Source organism: Mastacembelus armatus, chromosome 5, assembly GCF_900324485.2.
Source record: "Mastacembelus armatus chromosome 5, fMasArm1.2, whole genome shotgun sequence".
NCBI classification, from domain to species: Eukaryota; Metazoa; Chordata; class Actinopteri; order Synbranchiformes; family Mastacembelidae; genus Mastacembelus; species Mastacembelus armatus.
The window spans coordinates 27,983,449-28,008,231 of NC_046637.1; the positions used below are offsets into that span (position 1 = coordinate 27,983,449).

At 43.5% G+C, this 24,783-nt stretch overlaps 2 protein-coding genes across 2 annotated transcripts; both read left to right on the forward strand.

Annotated features, from left to right (window-relative positions):
* Positions 1-379: 379 nt before the first annotated feature.
* Positions 380-6,705, forward strand: LOC113130312 (prostacyclin synthase). The gene is made up of 10 exons (XM_026306816.1): positions 380-519; positions 1,016-1,139; positions 1,777-1,952; positions 2,487-2,630; positions 3,042-3,166; positions 3,897-4,078; positions 5,178-5,331; positions 5,584-5,765; positions 6,151-6,302; positions 6,398-6,705. Exons 1-10 carry the CDS (start codon positions 452-454, stop codon positions 6,546-6,548), a joined length of 1,458 nt encoding a protein of 485 aa, XP_026162601.1. The 5' UTR covers positions 380-451; the 3' UTR covers positions 6,549-6,705.
* Positions 6,706-6,791: 86 nt separating this feature from the next.
* LOC113130046 (potassium voltage-gated channel subfamily B member 1-like) lies at positions 6,792-9,194 on the forward strand. The gene is made up of 2 exons (XM_026306333.1): positions 6,792-7,035; positions 8,466-9,194. The coding sequence occupies exon 2, from the start codon at positions 8,553-8,555 to the stop codon at positions 9,192-9,194; it is 642 nt and encodes a 213-aa protein (XP_026162118.1). The 5' UTR covers positions 6,792-7,035; positions 8,466-8,552.
* Positions 9,195-24,783: the final 15,589 nt, after the last annotated feature.

Consider the following 24,783-nt stretch of genomic DNA (forward strand, 5'->3'; position numbering starts at 1 on the left):
CCAGACTCTGGTGTTTTTCATGGCACCATGTTCCTTCCATGTGTTTTGGTTCTGCGCGGACTCTCTCCTCTCATTAACATCTTTGACTATTTTGTCCGACTTGTTTTTTTGTTTTTTTTTCCAAAATAAATTTCTTATAATAATAATTATTATATAATTATAATAATTATATAACAATAATAATAATAATAATGCTCTCCTTGGCTTCACACCAACTTGGAGCTGCAGTACAATGCGCGGTAATGTCGCTTTATTTCATTGTGCCAGGTCACAGTTTACGCGTGATCTCATTGTATTTGTGTTGCGTCACAGCGCTGGTGTGTGTCTGGGTGTGTGGGTGTCGTCCCTCGTCTGGATTGTGACGCTGTGACGTGGGTGGGGAAACCTTTAAAACTCCACGTTGGGGCCGAGGGGACTCAGTGACTGCGGACCGGGACAATAAACCCACGAGATGATCTGGACCGTTTTGCTGCTTGTCCAAGCTCTTCTGTTTTATTTCATCCTCACAAACAGGTCGAGGTAAGTTAATGTGTGATCCTTGTCAGGACATAAGAAAAACAGGGAAACAGTTTGTTTGTCTGGTTGTTTTTAATATTAGTCTCAGTCTGGGCCTTTTATTTATTTGTCATTTCATTTATTTTTCATGGTGACAACTTTAATATAAGTTCCTGGCTACTTTAAAATAGTTTTGACACTCTGAAGGTGAGATTATCAATAATGACAAATACAACAACAACAGTGCAGTGGTAATGAAAGGACTCAATGTAGTTTTATTACCACACCCATGTGTTTCTATACAGTTTACAGTTTCCCACTTCAGTCCAAGGAATGTGGTTAAACTAGAGTCTCTCTATGGCAAAAAAGTCACACATAAAAAAATCTGTTCTATGTATTTGCAATCGGTCTGTGTTATCAGGTTCAGTCCTGCAGACACAGACTGGAGTGTGTGTGCAGTGACTAAATAGGACTATGTTTAGTGATATCCACCATCTGTTTTTCCTTTTTATTCCTTTAGGCGTAAGACTGATCCACCTCTGGACAAAGGGCTGGTCCCCTGGTTAGGCCATGCGCTTGAATTTGGAAAAGATGCTGCGAAGTTCTTGAATCGCATGAAGCTGAAACATGGCAACGTTTTCACAGTGAGTAGAAGCAACCTACAGATGATGTACATGTGACGAAGCCACGTCACCTCTCTTAAGTCTCCACAGTTCTACTTTTGCATAGCAGCTTAAAGGTTCATCTTTAAATTCTCATTTATAATTTGTTAATCCTGGACAGACGTCCCTTTCTAAGAACCATAATGTCATTTCTGCCACTGAATCTATTCAATTTTACAATAGATGATATTCTATGTTTGTTTGATGCTAAATTTAATGGGACATAGAAGAAAAGAGAAGTCCCATTTCCTATGATAGAAGGAAGTGAAATTTCTGCTCCTCTTTAAGTATTAAAACCTAAAGTGGATGAGTGATTCAACCTCTTCAGATCAAACTGTAGAACTGATTTTTACATGTTATGGCATCATGCACACTGAGTTAGAGTCACACTATGCTATAATTTTCAGTTACAGTGAAACAAATTGAAGTGTTTAACATTTTCCAAGTCAGTTTCCAAAAAAAAATGTGGTATTGAATTTTCTATTTTTTCCAAAGATGAAAGAAACAGTAAATATTTCTGTGCTCACTTCATGATGTAAGTCAGTTAAACCCATAGAAACTCATGCTAAGAGAAACTACTCTGCCTCTGTGTAATTTAGATTTTCTTAATGATTCATAGGTGCGCGCCGCTGGGCGCTACGTGACGGTGCTGCTGGATCCACACTCGTACGACACGATCATGAATGACTCCGAGTCCCTGGACTTTATCCGTCATGCACAGGTGCTCATGGAGAGGATCTTCACCCTGCGGCTCTCGCACCATCAGATGGCCAAAGCAAAAACCATGATGACAAAGTATGTCCTTATTTGTTTAGTCTCCAGACTGTGTTTTCATTTTCATTTCATGTAAATGTGGAAGCATCACTTGTGTATGGGAATTCACCCACACGTGTTTCATGAGTGGTGTGTAATGATTGGCATCACTGTGGATATTTTTATAAATTACATATCTCCCATTTGTGGAAACGTGTTTGTTTCGTTATTGCTCACAGAATAACACAAACATATTTTTATTATGTAGAAATAAAAGACTCATTTTCTCATGTTTTTGGTGGTTGATCTTGGGGCAAAGTACCTTCTTCTTCTTCTTCTTGCGTCTGAGTTGTGACTTTCCCCACTGTTTTTACTCATCGTGTTACCACTTGACCCAGAAATGTGCTAACTAAACCTGGGTTATATTACCTCTGAGGAAATAGGTCAAGTAACTAAGTCGACTGAGCTTTAATAACACGTGTCTCTGAATAATTACCTCGTTTTTACAACTGTGACTTGATTTACAACGATCACTTAACCTTTTCTTTCTATGTGCTTTTACACGTTTTTCCACAGACACTTCATGGGTACGAATTTGGCTGCCCTTAACCACACCATGAGCAGACACATTCAAGCTTTGCTGAAAGCTGAAATGCCTCCGAACCAGAAAGACTGGAAAGAGAAGGGACTCTTCGACTTCTCTTACAGCTTACTCTTCAAGTATGAAAGAACCTCCTCCTTTCACTCACATTCATAACTCTGTAAAGAGAAACATGAAGTTTTGCCAAAAAGCCTTTAGCTGAACAGTTTACACACAAGTCGATTCCAAGTTTCCCTGTTTGTAAACACGAAGGAAAAGTAGATGGACCTGTTTGAGAACTCTTTCATACAAACGAAATCTCTTATCTGGATAAACATGTAACTGATTTTGCCAGAACTTGTCACTGTCTTTCACGATAAGAGATATCACAATCACCTGAAACGGCAGGTACTGAATCTTGTGTGTGAGCCAGTGGAAAAATTCCCTCTGAAAGGGGATCGCTGATGAAAAACTGTTCGGGCTGGTTATCCTTCCATCAAACAAACCAAACCCACACGTTACCTCACTTTGTATCTCTTCTGTCTGCACAGGGCAGGGTACCTGACGCTATTTGGAGAGCAGAACAACAACACCACCGATCTCTCAAGTATCTACGAGGAGTACAAGAAGTTTGATGACCTCCTGACCAAAATGGCGAGAGGGACACTGAAGTCAGGTACACGCCGACACAGAAAACAACCTCTCAGCTGAGAAACTACACTGAATTCGGTTCTTTCTGCAAACGTCAAACACAACATTTATGCATCAACTTGACCTAAAGCTTCAGGCCATGAAGCAGCATTTTTCTGAAAGCACTATTGTGTTGTTGTTGTTTTTTTTTTTTTTTTTAAAGTGCTGTTACACAAGAGACGTGTGAGTAAAATCACCAGGATCACGTCTGCCATGAGTCAGAGAAGGTGTTGCACTAATCTCCGGTGTTCGTTTGTCGCTGTGTCTCAAGAAAACCTGATTTGTGACATCATCGACGCGTCTTCCCTCGGCTTTGTTTTGTGGTTGCCATGGAGAGTTGTACATGGCTGCTTACGTAGCGTCCATGGGTTTTCTGCTTCTGGAGACGTAGCAATTTGCAGTTTATCATCATCATCATCATCATCATCATCATCATAATCTGATCTAACCTGAGTGGCACAATATGGGCCTCCACCTTCTTGCTCCAGGCTGCCTGTCTTTGTGTGTCATTGTTTGTAGCCCACACTTTACAGGAGAGTCAGTTAATGACAATATTATTGCGCAGCACCTGCAGTTGTGCCAGTCGCACCTGAAATATTGTCCCTGCTCCACCTCTCGCACATTGTCTGGCACCTCATTCACTTTGAGCTCAACTGTTTATGTTGTGTCTGTGACTCACTCACTCACTTCGCCTGTTGTTTATCTGTTTGTGGCAGAGGAGGGGAAGACGGCACAGAGTGTTCGGCAGAAACTGTGGGAGTTCCTGGCTCCAGCGGGTCTGACTGCCGACTTGGGGTCAAGGTCCTGGCTCCACGCCTACAGACGTCTCCTACAAGAGGAAGGGGTTGATGAGGAGACACAGGCGAAGGCTGTACTCCTGCAGCTCTGGGCTACGCAGGTGAGTCGGGTGATGTTTTGTATGTACGAAGCAGGAATTTCACTTGGTGGTCACATCTGGAGTCACATCTTGTTGCCTGCCCAGGCAGGTCATGATGTTATTGTGTCTCTGTGGGGTTGTTTCCATCCTACTTGTTGCTGGTGTGAGACCAAGAGCCACATAAAGAGGTGCAGTACTTCTGTTTAGCACATGAGTGTGCTGTTCAGCCTTTTAGTGGACAAGCCATGAAAGGGCTTCAGTAATAAAAAATAGACTTGTCAGGGGTGAGACTACGTTGGTTTGGTGATAGGCTGAATGTGGACAGGACTAGTTCTTGTATCAGATTATAAGATATAACAACGGTGGACAGTTTCACATGTTGTATGAAAGTTTTATAATCAGCCAAACTCTTTAAATGGTGCGACAGTAGGGTCATACAGTGAAATACTACACTTTGTTTAATCAGACATGTATTTCAACCTTGGCCTTCCCCTCTCAGCTACTCACCCATCCTTTTTGCACTTGTCATCATGGTTCGTGATGAAATGAACATATATTAACATATTAAAATCTGGATAATGTCATAATGTCATGCAACTTTTAGCCGATACACAAGAAATTCTTATTTCTTAATCACACTTTAGTTGCAGCAACCTCAGATGTTATTATTCAGTATGTTATGTTTCCCACCAGGTTTATGAATTTGTTTTCTCCTGCCTGGAGTAAAAAAGAATAAGGTCTGTCATTAACAGAACAGTTTTGCCTGCAGGCAGATGACAGGGGGACCTCAGGTTTCCAATGACTTTCCTTTTTAAGTAAACCATTACTGTGTTGTGCTTTGCCAGTGTGAGACTATCCAGAACATGCCTCCCCTCATCTCCTCAACAGGAAGATATTTTTTTATTTTTATCAACACTAGTGATTCATTAGACTTTTTGATTCAGCTGAACTTGATTGAAACTTGGCTCTAACCTCTAAGATGAACACAAATACAGCGGGTGTCATGGTGTTCTCATTTACCGATACCAAACAACCACCTGCACCACCGTCACCACGCAGCGCCAGGAATGTGAAAGGCGAACTTATCTCTATGCTCATCGGAGTCTTTGTGTGTTTCCAGGGGAATGTTGGTCCTGCTGCATTTTGGCTGTTGGGCTACTTGCTGACAAACCCTCAAGCTCTCTGGGCGGTGAAGAAGGAGCTCAGCTGGACCTCACAGGTGGAAGCCTCGGGGACTCCTCTCATGGACAGACCTGCGACCACCCCTGTGTTTGGTGGGTGTTTTAGCCCGGCTTGTTTAAACGCAGGAACATATACGGGTTGTAGATCGATGTGTTCTTTCAGGGCAAAGTCTGTCGTCTCTGGAATGAAACCTGGAGTTGTAGTAGTTGTGTATGTGTTTAGTGCACAAAATCACAAACGAGTACATGAGCAATGATGCAAGAAGACGTTGCTGATATTTTTATGAGCAAATTGCTGCTGCTGCTCTTTTACAGTTGACACCCTTTGTTTCTGCATTTTCCCAGATAGTGCCTTGGAAGAAACACTGAGACTCACTGCTGCCCCCTTCATCACAAGAGAGGTGGTGCAGGAAAAGACCCTCCACATGGCAGATGGCCAAGAGTACCTGCTCAGGAAAGGAGACAGGGTGTGTTTGTTCCCCTTCATCAGCCCTCAAATGGACCCTGAGATTTACCAAGAGCCTCAGGTTTGTCGTCTTGTCTTGTTAAAGTTTCCAAACTCTCCGCTCCATTAAAACCTTCCTGTGCTGCCATCAGGAATAGTAGGATTTATCTTTGGGACTAGATGGAAGCAGACCTAAGTGCGATTAGCATCTGTAGCTGTTTATGTAAGGTGCAATCAACACCTACACAAAGCTGACCCCGTATTAGTGAGTCAAACCAGGAGCTGTGGACCGTTGAGGGATTAGCCAAGCATGAGGAAAGAAACACAGCTAATAGGCGTGGGAAGGACATGGCAGGGCTGCCTAAAACAATCTGTCCACCAGAAATCAGCCAAACAGAATTAGAAAACTGTTATTTCTCATTGCTGGCATCTAATGTCCGCTGCTAAAAATTGCATTTCCTTTGTAGAAATTCAAGTACGACCGCTTCATGAACAAGGACGGGTCAGTGAAGAAGGATTTTTATAAAGGAGGCAGGAGGCTGAAATATTACACCATGCCGTGGGGTGCAGGAACCAATGGCTGTGTGGGGAAGCAGTTTGCCATTAATACCATCAGACAGTAAGCACCTTCACATTCATGCACTGCATAACCTTAGAAATTTAACTCTTTGTTACTGTCTCCTAATTTTGTGTTCATCTCTGTTTTCTCTTGAGGTTTGTTTACATGGTGTTAACTAACTACGACCTGGAGCTGTGTGACCCAAATGCTCAGATGCCGGAGGTGAATGCCAGTCGTTACGGGTTTGGGATGCTACAACCTCAGGGGGACTTGTCTGTGCGATACAAACCGAGGAACACGCACTAGCAGTTGAAAACTAAGCAGAATATTTATACACATTTCATCACGTGCACATTTTTTTTTTTTTACAGTGTCAATATTCTCTATGCACTTTTGTATTCTATATTTATATTATACAGTATGTGATTATTTTTTTATTTATCAATAAATGTAAATAATACAATGTGGATAACACTGTGTTGTTTGTTGGGTCCATTACAGCCACATGTTTCCTATGATGCACCACATAAAATAAATAGTGTTTTATGGGAAATAAGATGTTGGAATAATACTAATATTTACTATCTGTCAGTTTTTGAGTGTGGTTCTCTATGTTAAATACAGAGCATGAGCGTAGTGAGGGGGACTGCCTGTACTGTAAACACACACATCTCTCACGCTGACACATGCCTGCTGTTTGCAGAGTGAAGCTGAGTGGAAAGTTTAGATTTAGATGTGGTGTGGAACAGGACTGGTTACCACCAAAGGCTGCAGACTGGAAGCTGCTTTGCAGGTTTTTGAAGAAGCAACAAACAACCTACATCTGTTTCTAGTCACTTTTCAGTAGCACTTCACATGATGCATGAGCCTTTTATTAAAGGTTAGTGACCCCACAGAAACCCAGAGTCCTGTTTTGGGAATTAATGTGGAGCTTTTCCACTAAACTGGACTGTGCCACTGAACTAAGCCTGTCAGGTTCTGGACTGTATTATATTATTACAGTGTGTTTAGAGACAATTCTACAAATGTGACCTGTCATAATACTCCTGAAACGATGCATAGTCACAGTTGAGCCATGATATTTGTAGTAGCTGTAGCAGGTTTTGACCCGGTTCCTAAAACACCGTGTGGTCGCAGCAGAACTCCAGTGTGGATCCCCTGAGCTGCGGCCCTCCGGCTGTGCAAGGGTTAATCTCACACAGGCTGCGCCGCTGGAGGAGCCTCAGTGAAATCAGCCCCTGCAGAATCCCGATCTCAGTCACAGGCGCCGGTCAGGACTCAGGCGCACTGCGAGCAGGTACAGGCGAGGTGCCCAGAGGATCCCAGAGGATCCCAGAGTCTACTTGTTGATTCGCACCGTGAGGGTGTGGAAGTCAGACTGGACACGGTGATGTCTGTATGAAGCAGTTTTATGGGTTTTCAGCATGTCGGTACGATGCGTCCAGCAGCTCCCAGCAGAGTCCCGGAGATCTGGACGGTACTAAGTTTTAGCGCATTTACTCTCGTGGCTGTGAAAATGCTGCTGGTGTCGGTGAATCGGGATATATGGGAGACGCGTATGTATCACGTTTCTTATGTATTTTAGTCTGTTTGCAGTTTGAGTTTGACAAGCTGTAATACTGCACAGTCTATATTTGGTCTTCTGCTGACTATGTCCGGTCCCTAATTAGGCTCCAGCATCTTCCAGTCTCACTGGTTTGATTGTCAGGTGACGTTTATCCAAGTGTTCGGTTGGATGACTCAGATATGCGCTGATCCGTTGGGTCATGTCTGGTGCAGCTAAAATCAACTTTAACTAAGCTGAGGCCATAAACTTGTAAAGTTCGTCTGCAGCCTGTGACCTAACGTGTTAAAGGCTCTTAGTCAAAGTTGACACTGGCTGTTAGCACGAGTCCAGCTTCATATCCCTCTGAAGAACGGTTCTTTAGCAGACCCAACTGCTTTGCCTGCGAACCGGGTTCGAGCGGACTCGTTTCAGCACCACAGACCCTGGACAGCGGGAGGAAACGGGCGTTTCAGCACCGGACAGCGCTCAGTTCGTGATTAGCCCGGCTCTCTGCCCCCACCACCGCCCTTGTCAGCAGGAAAAGCGGCTGTGCCTCTTAAAGCCGATTAAAATATCTATTTGGTCCTGTGATGAGTGGATAAACTACCTGACATTGCTCCTCTAGGACACCGGCTCCGCAAACGCGTCTAAATCGTTTCTTTTTCCGTTTCTTACAGCCACAGAGACGGAGGACGGACCCTGATGCGGCCACCAGCAGGACCATGTCTTGTTAATGTAGCAGACCCTCTGTGACTCGAGTGAAGATGAACAAACCAAGGTCTCGGTCGGCCGTCACGGTGCCTCCGGACACGATGGACATCATCCGGAGCAAGACCCAGTCCCGCCGGGTGAGACTCAACGTCGGGGGACTTCTCCACGAAGTCCTGTGGAGGACGCTGGACAGGCTGCCCCGCACAAGACTGGGCAAACTGAGAGACTGCAACACCCACGACTCCATCATGGAGATATGCGACGACTACAGTTTGGATACCAATGAGTACTTTTTCGACAGGCACCCCGGCGCCTTCACCTCCATCCTGAACTTCTACCGCACTGGAAAGTTGCACATGATGGAGGAAATGTGCGCCCTGTCCTTCAGCCAGGAGCTGGATTTCTGGGGCATCGACGAGATCTACCTGGAGTCCTGCTGCCAGGCCAGGTACCACCAGAAAAAGGAGCAAATGAACGAGGAGCTCAAAAGAGAGGCCGAGAACCTGAGGGAGCGGGAAGGGGAGGAGTTTTCCACCACATGTTGCTCCGAGAAGAGGATGAAACTCTGGGACCTGTTGGAGAAGCCGAGCTCATCGTTCGCTGCAAAGGTACTGTCCCACTCAGCAGATCACCTGAGGGTCGGGTCAGGTCAGGTCAGGTCGGGTCGGGTCAGGTCGGGTCAGGTCAGAGGGTAGCACACAACATCCAGCAGGCCTATACTACATTAAGTAATGGTTTCTATATGGAGCCGTGTGAAGAAGGGTTTCAGTGTTCTTGGGTTCCTAATGGATACGGTTTGAATCCAGAACACAGAGATGAAAACAATCAAAAGTATAAGACATTTAGTTTGAGACTGACATCACCCTCAGTGCTTTAAATGACTCTCAGCAGCTGGAGAACTGAAGGGAGCAGCAGTGAGAGACAGACAGATGTTGAATCTACAGATGAAAAGTTTGACCTGGGAAACTAATTTAGTCAATTAAAAGCTGCTTTAGATGATGTAGCTAAAGTTTAATGCATATCAAAACACCAGCATACAGATTTTCCAGTGGTCTCACAACCTCCAGCTGCCTTTAGCCCCATGATCTGCCTCCTCCACAGTGTGGATCAACCAGCCCTCCCTCATCTCCAGGCCAATATTCAATCAATCGACTCATTAACAGCCTCAGAGCTGCAGCTTCAGAAACAGGAGTGTTTCCCTTTGCTGGGTCAATAGATAAAGTCATTTTGAAGTGATACCACTGGGTCAATTTTTAATTAAAGTGTTAAGTAACTACCCAAAGTTTATTTATTTTTCTACCTTGAAATGATGTTTCATTGCTGAAAGACGTGTTTGTGTGCATGTTCTCTGTGGAATAGTATGATGAGTGTTTCTAGACGCCTCCTAGAACTGGGGTTCCTGCATAATTTATTCAGCTCATCTATTCAAAGAACCTGCTCCGTCCCTGACCTTGAATTACCAAAGCTCTTCATTATTTTTAATAAATATTCAATCACACTGGCTCGAAGACGTGCTCCATTTAGGACACTGAGAGTTCCTTGACTCTCTCTTGAGATGTTCTGAAGCCATTAACCACAGACAAAGCCCTTTGGTGCAAGCTGACCGGAAGATCTTGGAACCCGCAGATTAGAACCCACAAGTTAGAGTAACAAGAGTAAAACACTGTCTGGTTCTTACCCATTCATTTCCAAGAGAATTGTTTTATCTGTCAGTTTCAGCCTGTTGGGGAACGTATTTAAGATCTTTATATTTGAAAATGTTCCCTGATCCAACACTTTTAATAAATAAAAATCTTTTGGGGTGTTCACTGACATATGGACCTTCTGTGTTTATAGGTAAAGTGGAGTCTTGAAGGGAGTCGTCTCTAGTGATTGGCCTTTATTTAATAGGTTGGATTGTGCGGGAGGGGCCAGTGATTAGCACTGTTCCCTCTGAGCAAGAAGAGTCTGGATCGGATCTTTTCTCTGTGGAGTTTGCATGTTCTCACCTGTGTGGGTTTTGTGCAGGTGCTCCTGCTTCCTCTCACAGTCTGGAGACATGTCTGTTAGTTAACTGGTGCTGCTAAGGTGTCCATAGCCATAACTGTTTGTACTAATATTAATAATCTGGGGGGGTTTTTATGTTTCCATTAGACACAAACATATTCTGCTGCTCTTGTTTTTATCCAGACGTATTATAGTAATAAAACCTGTCTCACCTTTCCAGAACTGAGGAATCTGGGCAGCTAAATTCACTACATACAATATTTAATCTGATGACAATGAGCTGTGCTCTCTTCTTCTTCTTCTCCTTCTCCTACTTGATATAACCTCTACATTTCTGATTGCTGCTGGATGCTCTAACACGTTTGAATATCACCTTTCATTCTCAGGTTTCTCTTAAAAACACACATTAGCTTTTAGGAAGAACACACAAGCAAATAAATGGACTCAGCTGTGCTGCTGTCCACACGACCATGAATTATTAAATAAAGGTCAGGGACCAAATATGAAAAGTTTTCTTGTGTAACCATATTTACATTGCAAATTCATAATGGCCTCATGACATGGTCTGTGGCAGAATCGCCAGTGAACTGGCAGCTGTGTTTTGCATGTATGCAATATTTTGTAAAATGACCTAAATAATATTAATGAAAAAAAATAACACACAGCTTCAAAATCATCTTAACAAGCTGACTTTGCATTTTAGCACCGACTCAAGTCTTTCCTCTGCTGCAGTTGTGCCATTTAACCTGAACGAGTCCAAATGAGAGCACGGTTTCCCTCGTGGTTTACTTTTCCAGAGGAAGGAGAGTCCACATGTCAAGCTGCGGTTAAATGGCAGCCATTAACTGCTGTCTTATCCCCAAAGCTTAATTGAAAAGTTACTCCGATGAAATAATTTATTTTTCAGTGCAGATGAAATTTTAATTCCACATTAATAACGTTTGATTTAATGCCGGAGAGAGAAGGTGGGACCCAGAGTATCTATAGCTCCACATGTCACCTCATCCTAGACCTTTTAGAGTTATGACCTCCCCAAAAATACACATAGGCACCGGCGCTCTGTCTTGGTCGGGCCATTATTCACGCCAAAGCGGTGAAGGACACCGTGTGTGCAGCACTTCATCGTCTTCATGTCGTTCCGCTTGGAGGTGTTGACGTGTTGCTGAACAGTTTTAGAGCCGCTGGAGTCTGCACCTCCGCCAAGAGCCTCTCGTTCAATTATTTAGCATCATTTCATCAAAGAAACATAAGATCTTGTTTAGACACAACACTACATGCCAGATGTGCTGTCTTTTCACAGTCGCAGGCCCAGTAGAGGGAAAAGGTACAGTAAGGTACAGTGCTGAATAAACCCAGCCCATACAACACATCAGGTCTCATCAGGTCTCGTCAGGCCTCCATAAGGTGCAGCCTCGGACAGATGGTTGTCCAATATCACCGTGTCAGGACCATTATGTTTCTGTCTTATAGACTTTGGTTTTATTTTAACATCGTTGGTTTGAGCAGCATCTTGTAGTTTGGAAATATGGGACAGCAAATATGTTTGTTGTGGACATGAGTGATTATACTGTCTTTTCATTTAATTCCTAACATATGACATGTAACATAAGGTGATGCATAATCATCCTCCACACACAAAAACCAAATCAGATTGACTGATTGGAGGAATATATGGATTTGTGAGATACTGTAAACCCAAATTACTGCAAAACTCATATTACAAAGGCACCTAGAAATATTCTAAATATAAAGCCAACGTCATGTTTTACTGTGTGATTCTGCAGTAAATTGATTGACCATTATGATAATTCACAAACTGAATAGGGGCAGGTTGTGGTTGTTAAGGTCCTGTTTAGTTTACATGTCTAAAAAAATCATGACGACTCATACAAGTTTAATTAAAAGGACTTTTTTGACACTTCTTTGACATCCTGTCTCCCAGAGGCCTCGCAGCACTTTCCTACCCACTGAAGCTCTGGTCCTAAACAGGACACTGAGATATTCAAACTGACACTGAAATTTTTTTTTGCTTTGGCTGTTTGAACTAATTGCTCAGAAAGCTGGGCTCTCAGTGAGCCACAGACAGCCATGGCTACGGGCAGTTAACCACACTTGTTACTGAGCACTGGATATGGCTGATTGACTTCAGTGGAAGCACTTTGCCCTGTTGTTTGTGCAGTCTGAGATCTCTCTGTGCACCCTGGCTGCATGGATCTGCACGTGTCAGTGTGGAGAGATCCACTGTGTTTTGTTGCACGGCTCGCGTCGTGCGGCCCGGTGTTCGACTGTTTGTAAGAACCGGAGGAAATCGATGGCAAAGACATTAGGATGTAAGTCAAGCCGGGCTGAGTGAGGACACACCCTGACCAGCCATTAGACAGGGTCTAAGACGTGTGACTTCCCACGCACCGCTGCCCGCTGATGGCTGTGCGTGAGAGGAGGGAGGTCACGCTGTAGCCTCCAGTGTGTCACAGGAAGTGCAGTGGGACCAGAGGAGATGTGGCAGTACAGTCACTATGATTTTATGGTCTCTGCTGGTAGTTTCTGTCGTGGCCTCAAGTAATAGAGCTGCGATGTTTCCTCTGTGTCTGTCTCTCCGTCCCTACCTCTCTCCCTTACAGCCGTTGTGTGCGTGTGCTAATAACAATGTATGGGACTATCCAGCAGAGTGTATTTTATGGGTTGTTTTTAGGAGTCGTTGCTGGGTAACAGCAACTCTTCCGCTGTGCTTAGCTTTGAATAGCCATAAATCAATGGTACACAGTTTCCCAGCTGCCAGACTGATTGCAGTGCCATATATTGCCAAGTGAGCTCACACAGAGTCACAAGGACCATTCGGCCGATTGATAGAGAGATCCAGTCTTCCTGTTTCTCTTTCTCTCTCTCTTATATCATCTCATTGGCCTTTTTCTGTTTCCCACTGTTGTAGTCTGTCCTCTATTTAATCACAGGCCAGCAATCTAATCAGCATCAGACATGGATTATTATATAAACTCATCCAGATGAAAAAGCAACGCTTGGAAAAGTTATAGCTTTAAAGTGCTCAGGACTAAACCACATTCTTCTTCTTCTTCATGTTTTTCTGTGTCTGTGGACGGCCCAGCTACAGACAGAGATGTAAATGTCTAGTGCTGACATGCTCTCCTCTTTCAGTGACATCATGTCACTTCAAGCATTCACGTTTTATGGGCTGTCCTTGAGTGAACTTGTGTTTGTGCAGAAGCAACCAGGCCGAGTGTAACAACGCTCTGCTCCGAGCTGAGATAGACATTAACATTATTGATCTACAACGTGCCTTTGATGCTGTTTAATCAGCAGGCAGACAAACATGAATGGAAATTCACCTTAGGAAGGAGCACATCCCATCAGAGTTGCTGCCAATCGAAAACCTGCCTGTCTGTGAACTGCAGAGATAATTATTAAATTATCTGTGTAGTGGACCGTGCTCCGTACGTATCTCATTTGATACGCCTAAATGATTTCTCTCCATAGTGCATCAGTGTCCTACACGTTTTCACCAGACATTTAGATGCTTCTTGCTTTTTTTTTTTTTTTTATTAAGCTCCTACTGAAAACTATTCTCCAATGTATTGAGATCAGGAGGAAATGTACAGCTGATGGATAGGAGCTCAGGTTTTACTCAGGCAAGGCTCTTACATTTCCTCAGAAAATACCAGTGAGGACTGTTTCAAAGAGCAGGATTTAGTTCCTGTTGTCTCTTATTTTATTGATGGAGCTTCTGGACTGACTCCACATTTTCCTCAGCTACACTCTTCTTCATTCGGACCTTTTTCCTGTAATCATACAACTACACTTATGACATAACCTACATGCACCTACAAGTACAGGATTCATTGCCCCTGTGTGGCTCTACTGTACATTTTCTTTCTTATTTTGGGCCTAAAAAGGTTCCAACATAGAGAAAACAAATAGTCTTTATATATGTTGTATGTTTATCCTCATGTAGTGGTCACATGATAACAGCAATATGGTTTTACACTTGGAGATAATATCCTGTTACGTTAAAGAAGAAGCTTTATTAAGGCAGTGTTGTACATTTCTATCACTTCTTGTTATCATTTTTATTTTTATATTAACAAAGGATCAAATTTCTACATTTGTGTAAAGAGCTCCTTGTAAAATCACTTGACAGTGAGGTTCCTCTCAGTCCCATGGAGCCGTAAAGCAGCTTGTTGTTTTGGTTTTCCCGTGACTTCACTGCACTCACCACTGTCTTTTGAAATGCAGCAGGTTTCTGTCTTCAATAAAGCACAAACACACTGATGTGTTTCCACATACAACATGAAACATAAAGAGAAACTGGCTTTGTAATTTAAGCAAATTGAAATAAAACATAAAGTCTGAAACCCGTGGGAGACGCAGGCTCCTGAACCTTCCTGTGACCAACAGTTTCCATGGAGAGATGCAATCTAATATGCTACATTAGCTTATCGCAGCAGCCAGCTGGGGCAATACTGCATGCTACACATGGTCACACACACACACACACACACACACACATTCCCAATGCATTGTACCTCTGTTTGACAGACTTACAAAAACTAGGCTTTATTTTTAGTATGAAGCCTTATCTGACTTTGCTCATGCTCCTCACACATTGATGTAACTGGGTCTGTGGCAGCAAAGGTCTTCACTGATGCTGACATTTATGAAGGTGAGAGGTCAGTCGCGAGGGGGATGGAGACTACTTTTCTGCAGAACTTCATTTATTATTCAGAAGGGCCTGTCAGTGAAAGGACATCACTCAAGAGGAGACGTAAAGTGGTGTGGTCGCTGGCAGAATGAAACCGAAGTTTGCTGAGAGTTAGAGGCCAAAGCTGCTGCTGCTGAAGACTAATTCTCCAGCTGCAGCCGCACAGCACACCAAGGTTTTTATCACTTACTCTGCAGGTTGAGATGGGAAAGGTCAGTTTCCAGCCACTCACGCAGGAGTGACAGCCACGACTGAGTATGGGGGTGAAATTCTGTAGTTAGTCCAATACATTTTCTGACAGCAGACATATTTTACGTGGAGCCTCAATTCATGTGATCAGTCTCTGACCTTTCACACAGTCTTGTTAAGATGACACTGCTCTCTGTTGATGCTTTTGTCACATGTGCTTTACATATTTCTCATAAATTGATGGAGGTTTATGCGTTTTAACTTAGTGCACCTTTGTCCGTGACAGATCACCCAGAGACACTTGACTGTCGAGTAAATAGTGAAGAACTACAATGAAATGACACTGTGCCTTGTCCACAGACACACACAGTTAGACTTATATCACTTTGTGTCTTTGCTCCTCGACAGTGATGCCTTCTGGGAAAAAGGGGAAAGCTCAGCCATATTTACAGGTGGCTGTGCTATAATATTAATGCAAGCTTTTATAAAGTAATTTCCTCACTTGAAAAAACATACAAATATACTGTGATTACTAACCCACTGCGATAGTCTGATGATGAGCAGAGAGCAGCTTTTGAATTACTGCTTCCTGTAGGCTTTCAATTTGAGCTGGGGCAGGTCACATGACACACCAGGGTAAATTAAGGTTCACCACACATATTCAAAGCATTTGGTTTCTTCCTTCTTGGTGCATTTGCTTGTTGTTGTGCGTCTCTGCAATACAGACTGTACCCAGTGTTCCTAAAGCTACGTACTGAGCAGAGTTATACTACAACAAATGCACAAAAAGCAGTTGGGATATTTGTAGTCCCTCATCTCTGTGAAGGCAGGTGTAAATCCACCGCTGCTCCCAGCGTCTGCCAGGCTGAGGAACAGTAATTACCTGAACTCGATACAGAACCCAACACCTGAAAGCTCCGTGGACGAACAGTCAACAACAGGGTTCAATTAACACCAGATCACTTCCAGTCTCAGTGTGGGGCGTCACAGCTGCTGTGGCAGACAGGCCGAATTAAACAAAGCGTCGAGTTACGCTTGAGGTGAAGTTACGCCTTGAATCGTTTCGATAGATGCCTGAGACACATGTCGGCATGACGGTTCAGTAAACAAGGAGAACTTCTGATTTCCCAGTGAGTTCACCTGTGTGACGTGACTGTGGTTTCTAAATGAACCGATATACACGAAAAGCACAAAACAGAGACCGCACCCATGATTTGAAATGTCAGCGAGAACAGAGGCAGATGGGCGAGAGAGACATGCATTGTTCCCCAGACACGGCTCGTTCAATAGCTCCTGCTCTTTAGCAAATAGACTGAGAACACAAAGTAAACACGTGAGCTATGTTTAAATCCTGCGCGTCTCATTTTACAACACGCAGTCACAGGGTGATGTGTGCGTTCTCCAGAGAAAACAAAGCTTTAGGTCCAGTTTGCATTTGAAAGTCTACAGCAAAACTGATCCTCTGCCGCGTCACAGGTTCTGATGCTTCCTAGACTTAGCTCAGCTCTTCAGGTGAGGTTAGTGTGACTGGGAGTCATGTGACAGGTTTTCCCAGTGATGTGTGTGTGTTACCAGAATCAGTGCAGTGTGTCTGGAAGACTGGTCCTGAAAGAATAACTCAGAGCAAGAACGACCCAGAACATATTTATCTTCATTATTTGCATGAAAATCAAGAACATCAGCGTGAACCTGCTGAGAAACCCGTGACATTGAGCTATTTTCAAAAAACAGTCTCCCCTGAGGAGCTGGAGGATGAGCAGTTGTTTTATTAATGGTGTTTGCTCAAAGAAATTTCGAAGGACAATGCAGACGAGTCGTGGTTTTTAATATTAAACAGGGTATTTGTTTCTGATCCTAATGAGCCACAGCCGGTGCGACGTGATGAAGCCACCTTAGTGTGACATCCAGCACAGCCACACCAGATTTCCTACCTTAGCATGGTAATGGCACTTCTTTCCCCAGGGGCTTCTATAAATAAATATGCTGCCACACACACACACACACACACACACACACACACATATACTTACACAAACAGACATACATGCACTAACTTGAACATTTTCCCATCCACACTCTGGCATGTTTTTATTTTAGCCTGTTATTTTCCCACTCATTCTCCCCATGAAGCACACGTGCACACACACATGCACGCACGCACACACACACACACACACACACACACACACACACACCTTTAAATAGATGCACTGATGTTGTAATTTAGTTGATTGTTTGTGACAGGCTGGAGCCTTTTTATTGGACTACATTAAACTGTTTGGCAGTCGTCTCGCTTCTCAACACAAGACTGTCTAGTTCACAGGCATGTTCCTTTTCTACATCAGCAGAAGGACCAGAGACGTGTCCTTTCATAGAAAGGAGAGAGTGTGAGGGACTGAGACACACTGGTAGCACAGTGTCTGTGGTGATGGACAGTGGTCAGAAGCCTCTGGGCTTTAACTTGCAGTTAGTGCTGTTGGAAATGATAATGTTCAGGAAAACAGGCTAAGGAGAGTTGAATGACAAGACTGATCCCACTCTGATATCTGTACACTAAATACTGCATGAAGCTACTGCTGGTTAGCTTAGCTTAGCAAAAAGCCTGGAAACATCACCTGCCCCACACCTCTAAACTCCTTTGTCATCTCATTTCACATCGTCTCATCCCCACAGAAACTTTTACAGAGGGAGTCGTGTGAGGAGCCTCTTTCTTGGCTAAGCACAGTAACTTTGCTTGAGTCTCCACCGGTTTCCTGACAACTTTACAGTGATAACTAGAGCTAACACGTCAATTAGTGCACGTTAGAAGTGAGACAGGGCCAGAGTAGTTCCTTTCCCCTGTCTCCAGTCTTAATGCTGAGGTAAAGCTAATTGGCTGCAGCCTCTAGCTACAAATTGAACAAGCAGTTATGAGAGTGGTATTGACATTTTCATTTAAGTCTTGGCAAGACTGCAGATAAGCATTATTTTCCTAAAAGGCAGGACTACTTTAAATAAGAATTACACTGTGCCCTCCTTTGTGCACTACGGTACAAGGGCTTGTTACCTAACGGCTGCTGTGATTGGTACCTGCTGCAGGCTTCATTTGCACCTGATGGCACAGAGCAACCAGCTCTCTGAAGAACTTTAGAAGCTGCTCAAGTACCAAAGAAAAGGATGAGGACCAAGTCCAACTGAGGTAGAGTGTTGTTGACACTGAATGTTTCCAGACAGAACAGAATTAATAATATAATAATATTTTTAAAAATCATAAATTCTCCATGTGGCTTAAATCCCTTATTTACAGTAAAATCAGACAGACCACTGGGCCTGTCTGCTTCATGTGTTACTGCATGTGCAGCACGTACAGTATGTGGGTGCATGTATTTATTGTGCTTCTCTGAGTGAGAGAGAGGGGGGCGACTCTTCAGGCTCAACACAGCAAATAATTGCAGATTTGATTTAAAGCTGAATGTAAGGACATGCTTTCCTTGTTGTTTTGACGTGTTTCTGTCGTCGAGTGTCTGAGCTCTGCATTTCTTCCTTCAGGTTAGAAAAAATATGTCGTCATCCAGGGAGGCTCGTGGGAAAACAGACCGGGCTGTGTCAGCCAACCATGTAGTGTTCAAAGGTCTTATGTAGAATCCAAAGTGAACAGCATATGGTGAAGTGATAGAGAGTTAAAGGTCACATCCTTGTGGTATTTGGATGCTAATATTGATGGTAATTATGTGAGACCCTATGGTGTGCTGACTCAGAACAGGAACTAATGTTTATGTGTTGCAGTTCCATTTAGGAGGAGTGCTTTGGGTACCAGAGTACTGTAGATGATCCATATGAGACTCAAGAGGTCACCTCATTGGTAAATGAAGTCCCTTGGGTGCAGCTGGAGGCAGTGCACCTCAGCATATTGAATGACTTGGGTGTTAATGGGAATTTAAATCTGTCCTTCGCGTACCATACTGTGTTACCAAGAACCAGTGTAGCTGGTAGGCTGGCAGTGCAGAGTGGGTGGACTGTGTGAGTTTCAATCACTATCCCACTAATCTCCAGGCAGCAGTCCCAGGAGTCTCTGTTCTCCCCAATCTATTGCCAGAGCCTCAGCCTACTCGCTGATCTCATTTCTCTCACTCCTTCCTCCGCCTACCAGACACCAGCCACCTTAGCTTTATCTGATATATAGGCCACTGGAATGTATATGCATGCTGGTCTTAAGTGGGACAAGCACGAGGGGCCAAGAGAGAAGAGAAGGAAATATAGGCCACGGGTTGAAGGTTACAAAACTACAGATATCTCTCCTGTCCACTTTGAGTTAGTTCACATGATAATGATCGATACTCGTACGAGTCGGGCACATGAGATGCATCTGAAGCTCTTCTGAGCGTCACGTCAGTCCCAAAGCACCTTGGGCAGCTCCATCTCCCAGAGGAGCAGAAGCTGAGAGTCAACAAGTCCTGGGTAAACTGAGCAGCGTGATGTAAATTGAAAGGGTTAGTGATCTGTGGGAAACCGGACTCCCCTGTCATTTCATTAACACGTCTGTGGTCCCAGATGCAGCTCTCTTGAGGCCAGAAACAGTCGAACTGTAAAGAAAAGAGCCTGGTACGTTTGTTGGATGTTGGATGAATGAATCCGCTGTAGACAGAAAAATAACTGGCAACTGTTTTGATAAGTGACTCATTGTTTCTGTCATTTTTCAGGCAAAAAAGCAAAAACTCTCTGGTGCAGCTTCTGAAATCTGATGATTTGCTGCGTTTCCTTTGTCATATTCAAATTAAGTTGAATACTGAGGTTTTGTACATTTGACTGAACAGGCCAATATATGCAAACGCATCACTAGTCAGCCCAGGCTCACTGATTTATTGATACTATGAGATGTCATGGTTTAAGAACAGTAGACTGCATCTTTAAAGAATCAGGAAATAAAACTATAAATATAATCAAACTAATTCAGTTTTCTCTAAGCAGATATAATAGAATCCGACATGTGTTGAACAGATTTCATCCTGAGTCTTTTCCATCACAAAGTGGTGATGAGACAACATGTCCGAGTCATTGCTAATCTCATTTTGCCTTTATGTAAGACGGTCGGTCAGCACCGTGGGTTCGTACCGGGACAGCTTTGAGAAGATGAGACGAGGAGGCTGCCTCTTCATCAACACTCTGCCCAGATCAAAATCAGTATTACATGGAAATCCCAGGGGCTATCCCATGGAAACCTTGGCTCTGTGGGTAATGCCAGCAACAGTGTTGACAAATCTCTAAGGATTTCCTTTCTAATCTTAGTGTGATCTCACACTCTCAGGGACTAATGCTTAAAAGTGATTACAGAAGTGGAGAAAAACGCTCTTAATTACAGAAATGATTGCAGTTCTTGCTGCAAAGCACATTAACTTTGAACAAAGGACCAAAGAGATTTGTTAAACTTATTTTGCACAACTAAAAGATTTTTTATGTTTATATATAACAAATAGAAATGAGCATAATAATAATAATAATACATTATGTGAAAAAGTCATGAAAATCCACTAGTTAAATACCCACAAATGTGTAGTTCAGCCAAGGTGAATTACTGTAATTAGGTTTCTTGTACAATTTGATTTGCAAGCTCAAATACTAAAGAAACAAGAGACGTGCAGATGATAAATGAGGAGAACAAGCTCTGAAAGAGGAAGGACGAGCAGCTCCTGCATATATTATATATATATGATGATAGTTTGGGGATTGACCTTGGGGTGAAATGAAAATAACAATTACACTGAATGATTTAATAACCAATGAGACAGTGGTGAGACCAGCCATGTTGTCTGGTTTAGAGACAGTGGCACTGAGACAAAGACAGGAGGCAGAGCTGGAGGTAGCAGAGCTGAAGATGTTGAGGTTCTCTCTGGGAGTGATGAGGATGGATAGGATCAGGAATGAGGACATCAGAGGGACAGCTCATGTTAGATGGTTTGGAGAAAAAGCCAGGGAAGCCAGATTGAGATGGTTTGGACATGTTCAGAGGAGGGACAGTGAATACATTGGTAAAAGGATGCTGAGGTTAGAGCTGCCAGGAAGGAGGCCTAGAGGAAGACCAAAGAGGAGGTTCTTGGATGTAGTGAAGGAGCACATGAGGATAGTTGGTGTGGGTGAGGAGGATACAGAGGATAGGGTTAAATGGAGGCAGATGATTGGCTGTGGCGACCCCTGAAGGGAGCAGCCCAGAGGAGAAGAAGAAGATTTAATAACCAATGAGAAATAATTGCACTGAAATGGTTTTGGAGTTAGTGTGGAAACAGAGGAATGAAAGGTACAGAGTTGGTCTCTGGCTACTTAAATGGCCATAGAGAACAACTGTAGTGTACAGACATGGGGTCATGGTAGGTCTTACTGTCACTTTATTTATCCCTGCAGAATTGTCTTTTTGCTTGCACCCTCCAGTAATAGCAGGGTGCAGGGTCACAGCAACAGAAGTGCCTAGAACAATAACAGGAGGGAAAGACGGTCTCTGTAAGCACCCGGACAGCCCGCAGCTTTCCTTTAATAGATCAACAAATACAGTCATTGGTGGGCAGGGCACCAGCTGCACTAGCAGCAGAGGAGGCAGATTAGTAGTGGGAAGGATAACAGCTGCAAATTAAAATGACTTCCTGACTGATTCCTTTCATAAAGGGGAGCGCTGCGACTGCCCACTGGGTAGGCAGTAAAGTGCTGTTTACTCAAACCAAAGGAAGGTTTGATCGGTAACAGGACTGTTTGTGTGACGAACAGAACGTTGGCTTGAGGAGAATACAGTAAGGGTCAGGAGAAGTTAAAGGAGGCTGCTTATGTGTGTTTTTGTCTGGGGTCAGGATCTCCATGTATGGCAGTAATTGGCTGGGCCAGCATTCTTGACTGTCGGCCAGTTTACAACAGGAGAGATGGATATAAGGAGCATGTGGAGCATCAACCACCAATCTGACAAGTGTTTAGCTTCTCCTCTTTCAGTGTAACTCTCCACTTGGGCGTCATGCTGGAAGATCTGAATTAACAGCACAGAATTATGCAACTAAAGTGCTGTTTTTTAATCATGCTTTTGTCTGGCGCCTCCTCAAATCTGCCTAAAGACTGGTGTTTCTCCCTGTGCCCGGTGGCTCCGCTCCAGGGTCTCGAGGCTGGCAGCAGCATTACAGTAAACACATCCTTTTATTATTTAGAGATTTGTTCCACTTGCAAATCATTGTCGCTGTCACTCCCACATTATACAACGAAAACCTCAGTCCTTCCAGACTGGGAATCAGCTACAGTCAATTCTGTGCCAGCTGCTAATACTCTGCAGTAATTTGTCATTCCTCCACTACTGTGATGGCGAGATTCAGATTCAGCACAGGCAACGAGTTATTACACAATTACAGCCAATAATCCACATATGATGCATAACCCATGGTTGAGACCTGTACGTGGACTGAAAAGATCTGATTTTGCAGCCAATCATCTCCCTAAAACAAAGACTAGATCGTTATTATCTATTGTCACTTTTAGAATTTATTGTGCTTCATTCACAGTGAAGATAATTATTATCCAGGCCTGTAAAAATACATTTTTAGTAGCTATAGTGGTAGTTGTGCTATACGCTGAAGAACTGAATTACCACCTGACCGAGGCGACGCCTTCTGATGTCTTGTTTGGTGTGACATGTCATTTAATTCAAAACTAAACAGAAGAAAGAAATTAAGAGGCTGGAACATAAACAGTTTATCATTTTCACTTAAAAAATACTGACGTGGATGATTAGTTCTGCATAATATTCCTGTACATTGATGATTAAATAAAGCGACAAAGCTGTGATTAGTTTTCTTAGTTTTCTTTAATGATGCATTAAATTGTCATAAGTCAAATCAAAATACATTTCATCTGTGTGTTTTTTAAGCAGAGACTAAAGAGGGAGATCCATACGCAGCATGTCAGTGTTTAGAGCTGACTGATGAAGGTTTATATTAGATACATGTCTATACTAGTCCCTGAAGCCTGAATTTACTGAATTCTCCTTTCAGTGTAACCAGAAATGCTGAGTGTTAATCAGGAATCGGCACTGACAATGACTTGGAGTGTATTTTTCCAGTGTATGGTTCAGGACGATCACGTATCCCCCGGTATCTGTTTTTGTGAACGCCTCGCTGCATCCGTTATGCAAACGCTTAGAAAGCCTCATGTCACCATGGAAACTATCAGCTGAGCTGTACTGCAGTGCCCCCTAAGGAGATCTGCACAGACTACGTGCCGCTGTCTGCCGGTCCATGTGTGTCCCGTGTAACTGTGGCTGTACAGTATCTGTGCATTGTGTGAGTGTGAGAACGAGCCGAGAGGTAAAAAGACACAATAGGCGTCTGTGGTCTTCTCTCTGCTGCTGTTACATCAGGACGCTGATGGGCTATTTCTTATTATCAGCGTGCCGTTCAGTCTGTCACACCGGTCGCTTGCGGCCGCCTGCCATTCTTTGCATTTGCAATATGCTTTGACACACGATTCCGCTTTTCTGTCTCATTACAATCTCTGTCTACTCTTGTTACAGTATGACTGAAGGGCCCCGGGGCCCTGACCTACACTGAAATGTGATTTACTGTATCTAACAGACTCATATTCTGCCCTCTTGTTCGTTTTAGCCTGCCTTCACAGAGACAGCTGTAATGAGTGTTTTATTTTATATCTCAGGCCTCTGAGCTCAGAATGAATGTTCATCTTTTAAAGGTTAGATCCCTATAAACTCTCTTCCTGTTGGAAATGTCACAGTCGCTGGTTCTCCCCTGTCTCCTGGTCATCCTCGGTAGAGGACAGAAACCCTTTTTTACTCAGTTTCTGTGGTTGGAGATTATTACACAACCTCTTTTGTCATTTCATTGAGTTGTTAAGGAAAATAGGTCACATTACTCACGATACACTTTAAACCTTTTTAACTTTCGGTCTCTTTCTGCATTATCTGAGGATGAGCATGTGTCACTGAGTGCTGCATATTCCCACAGACGAGATGTGAGCAGGAAACATTAGTGACTTGAAACCGATGTAGGAGACATACCCTATGGGCTCACACACACACACACACACACACACACACACACACACACACACACACACACACACACACACACACACACACAGACACAGCTGGGGTCTTTGATGGCCGGTCCGTCCCTCCACTCTTACTGAATCATTTAGGCAGAAACGTGGTGGGTGTTTCATTTCAACAGAATGAAAAGTAGGTGGTTTTATGTTACACTTCACGTTACGCCATCGGTGCAGTATAGAATCTGTCGTGTGTGGTAGCTCCAGTACATGTCAACATGCAGTAGTGATGCCACTTTGGGGTTTTTTTGAGTTTACAAAGAAACCAACCAAACCTGGAAGTATCTGGAGGTGGATGCTGACATCCTGTTACACTGTGTGTTTGGATATTTTAG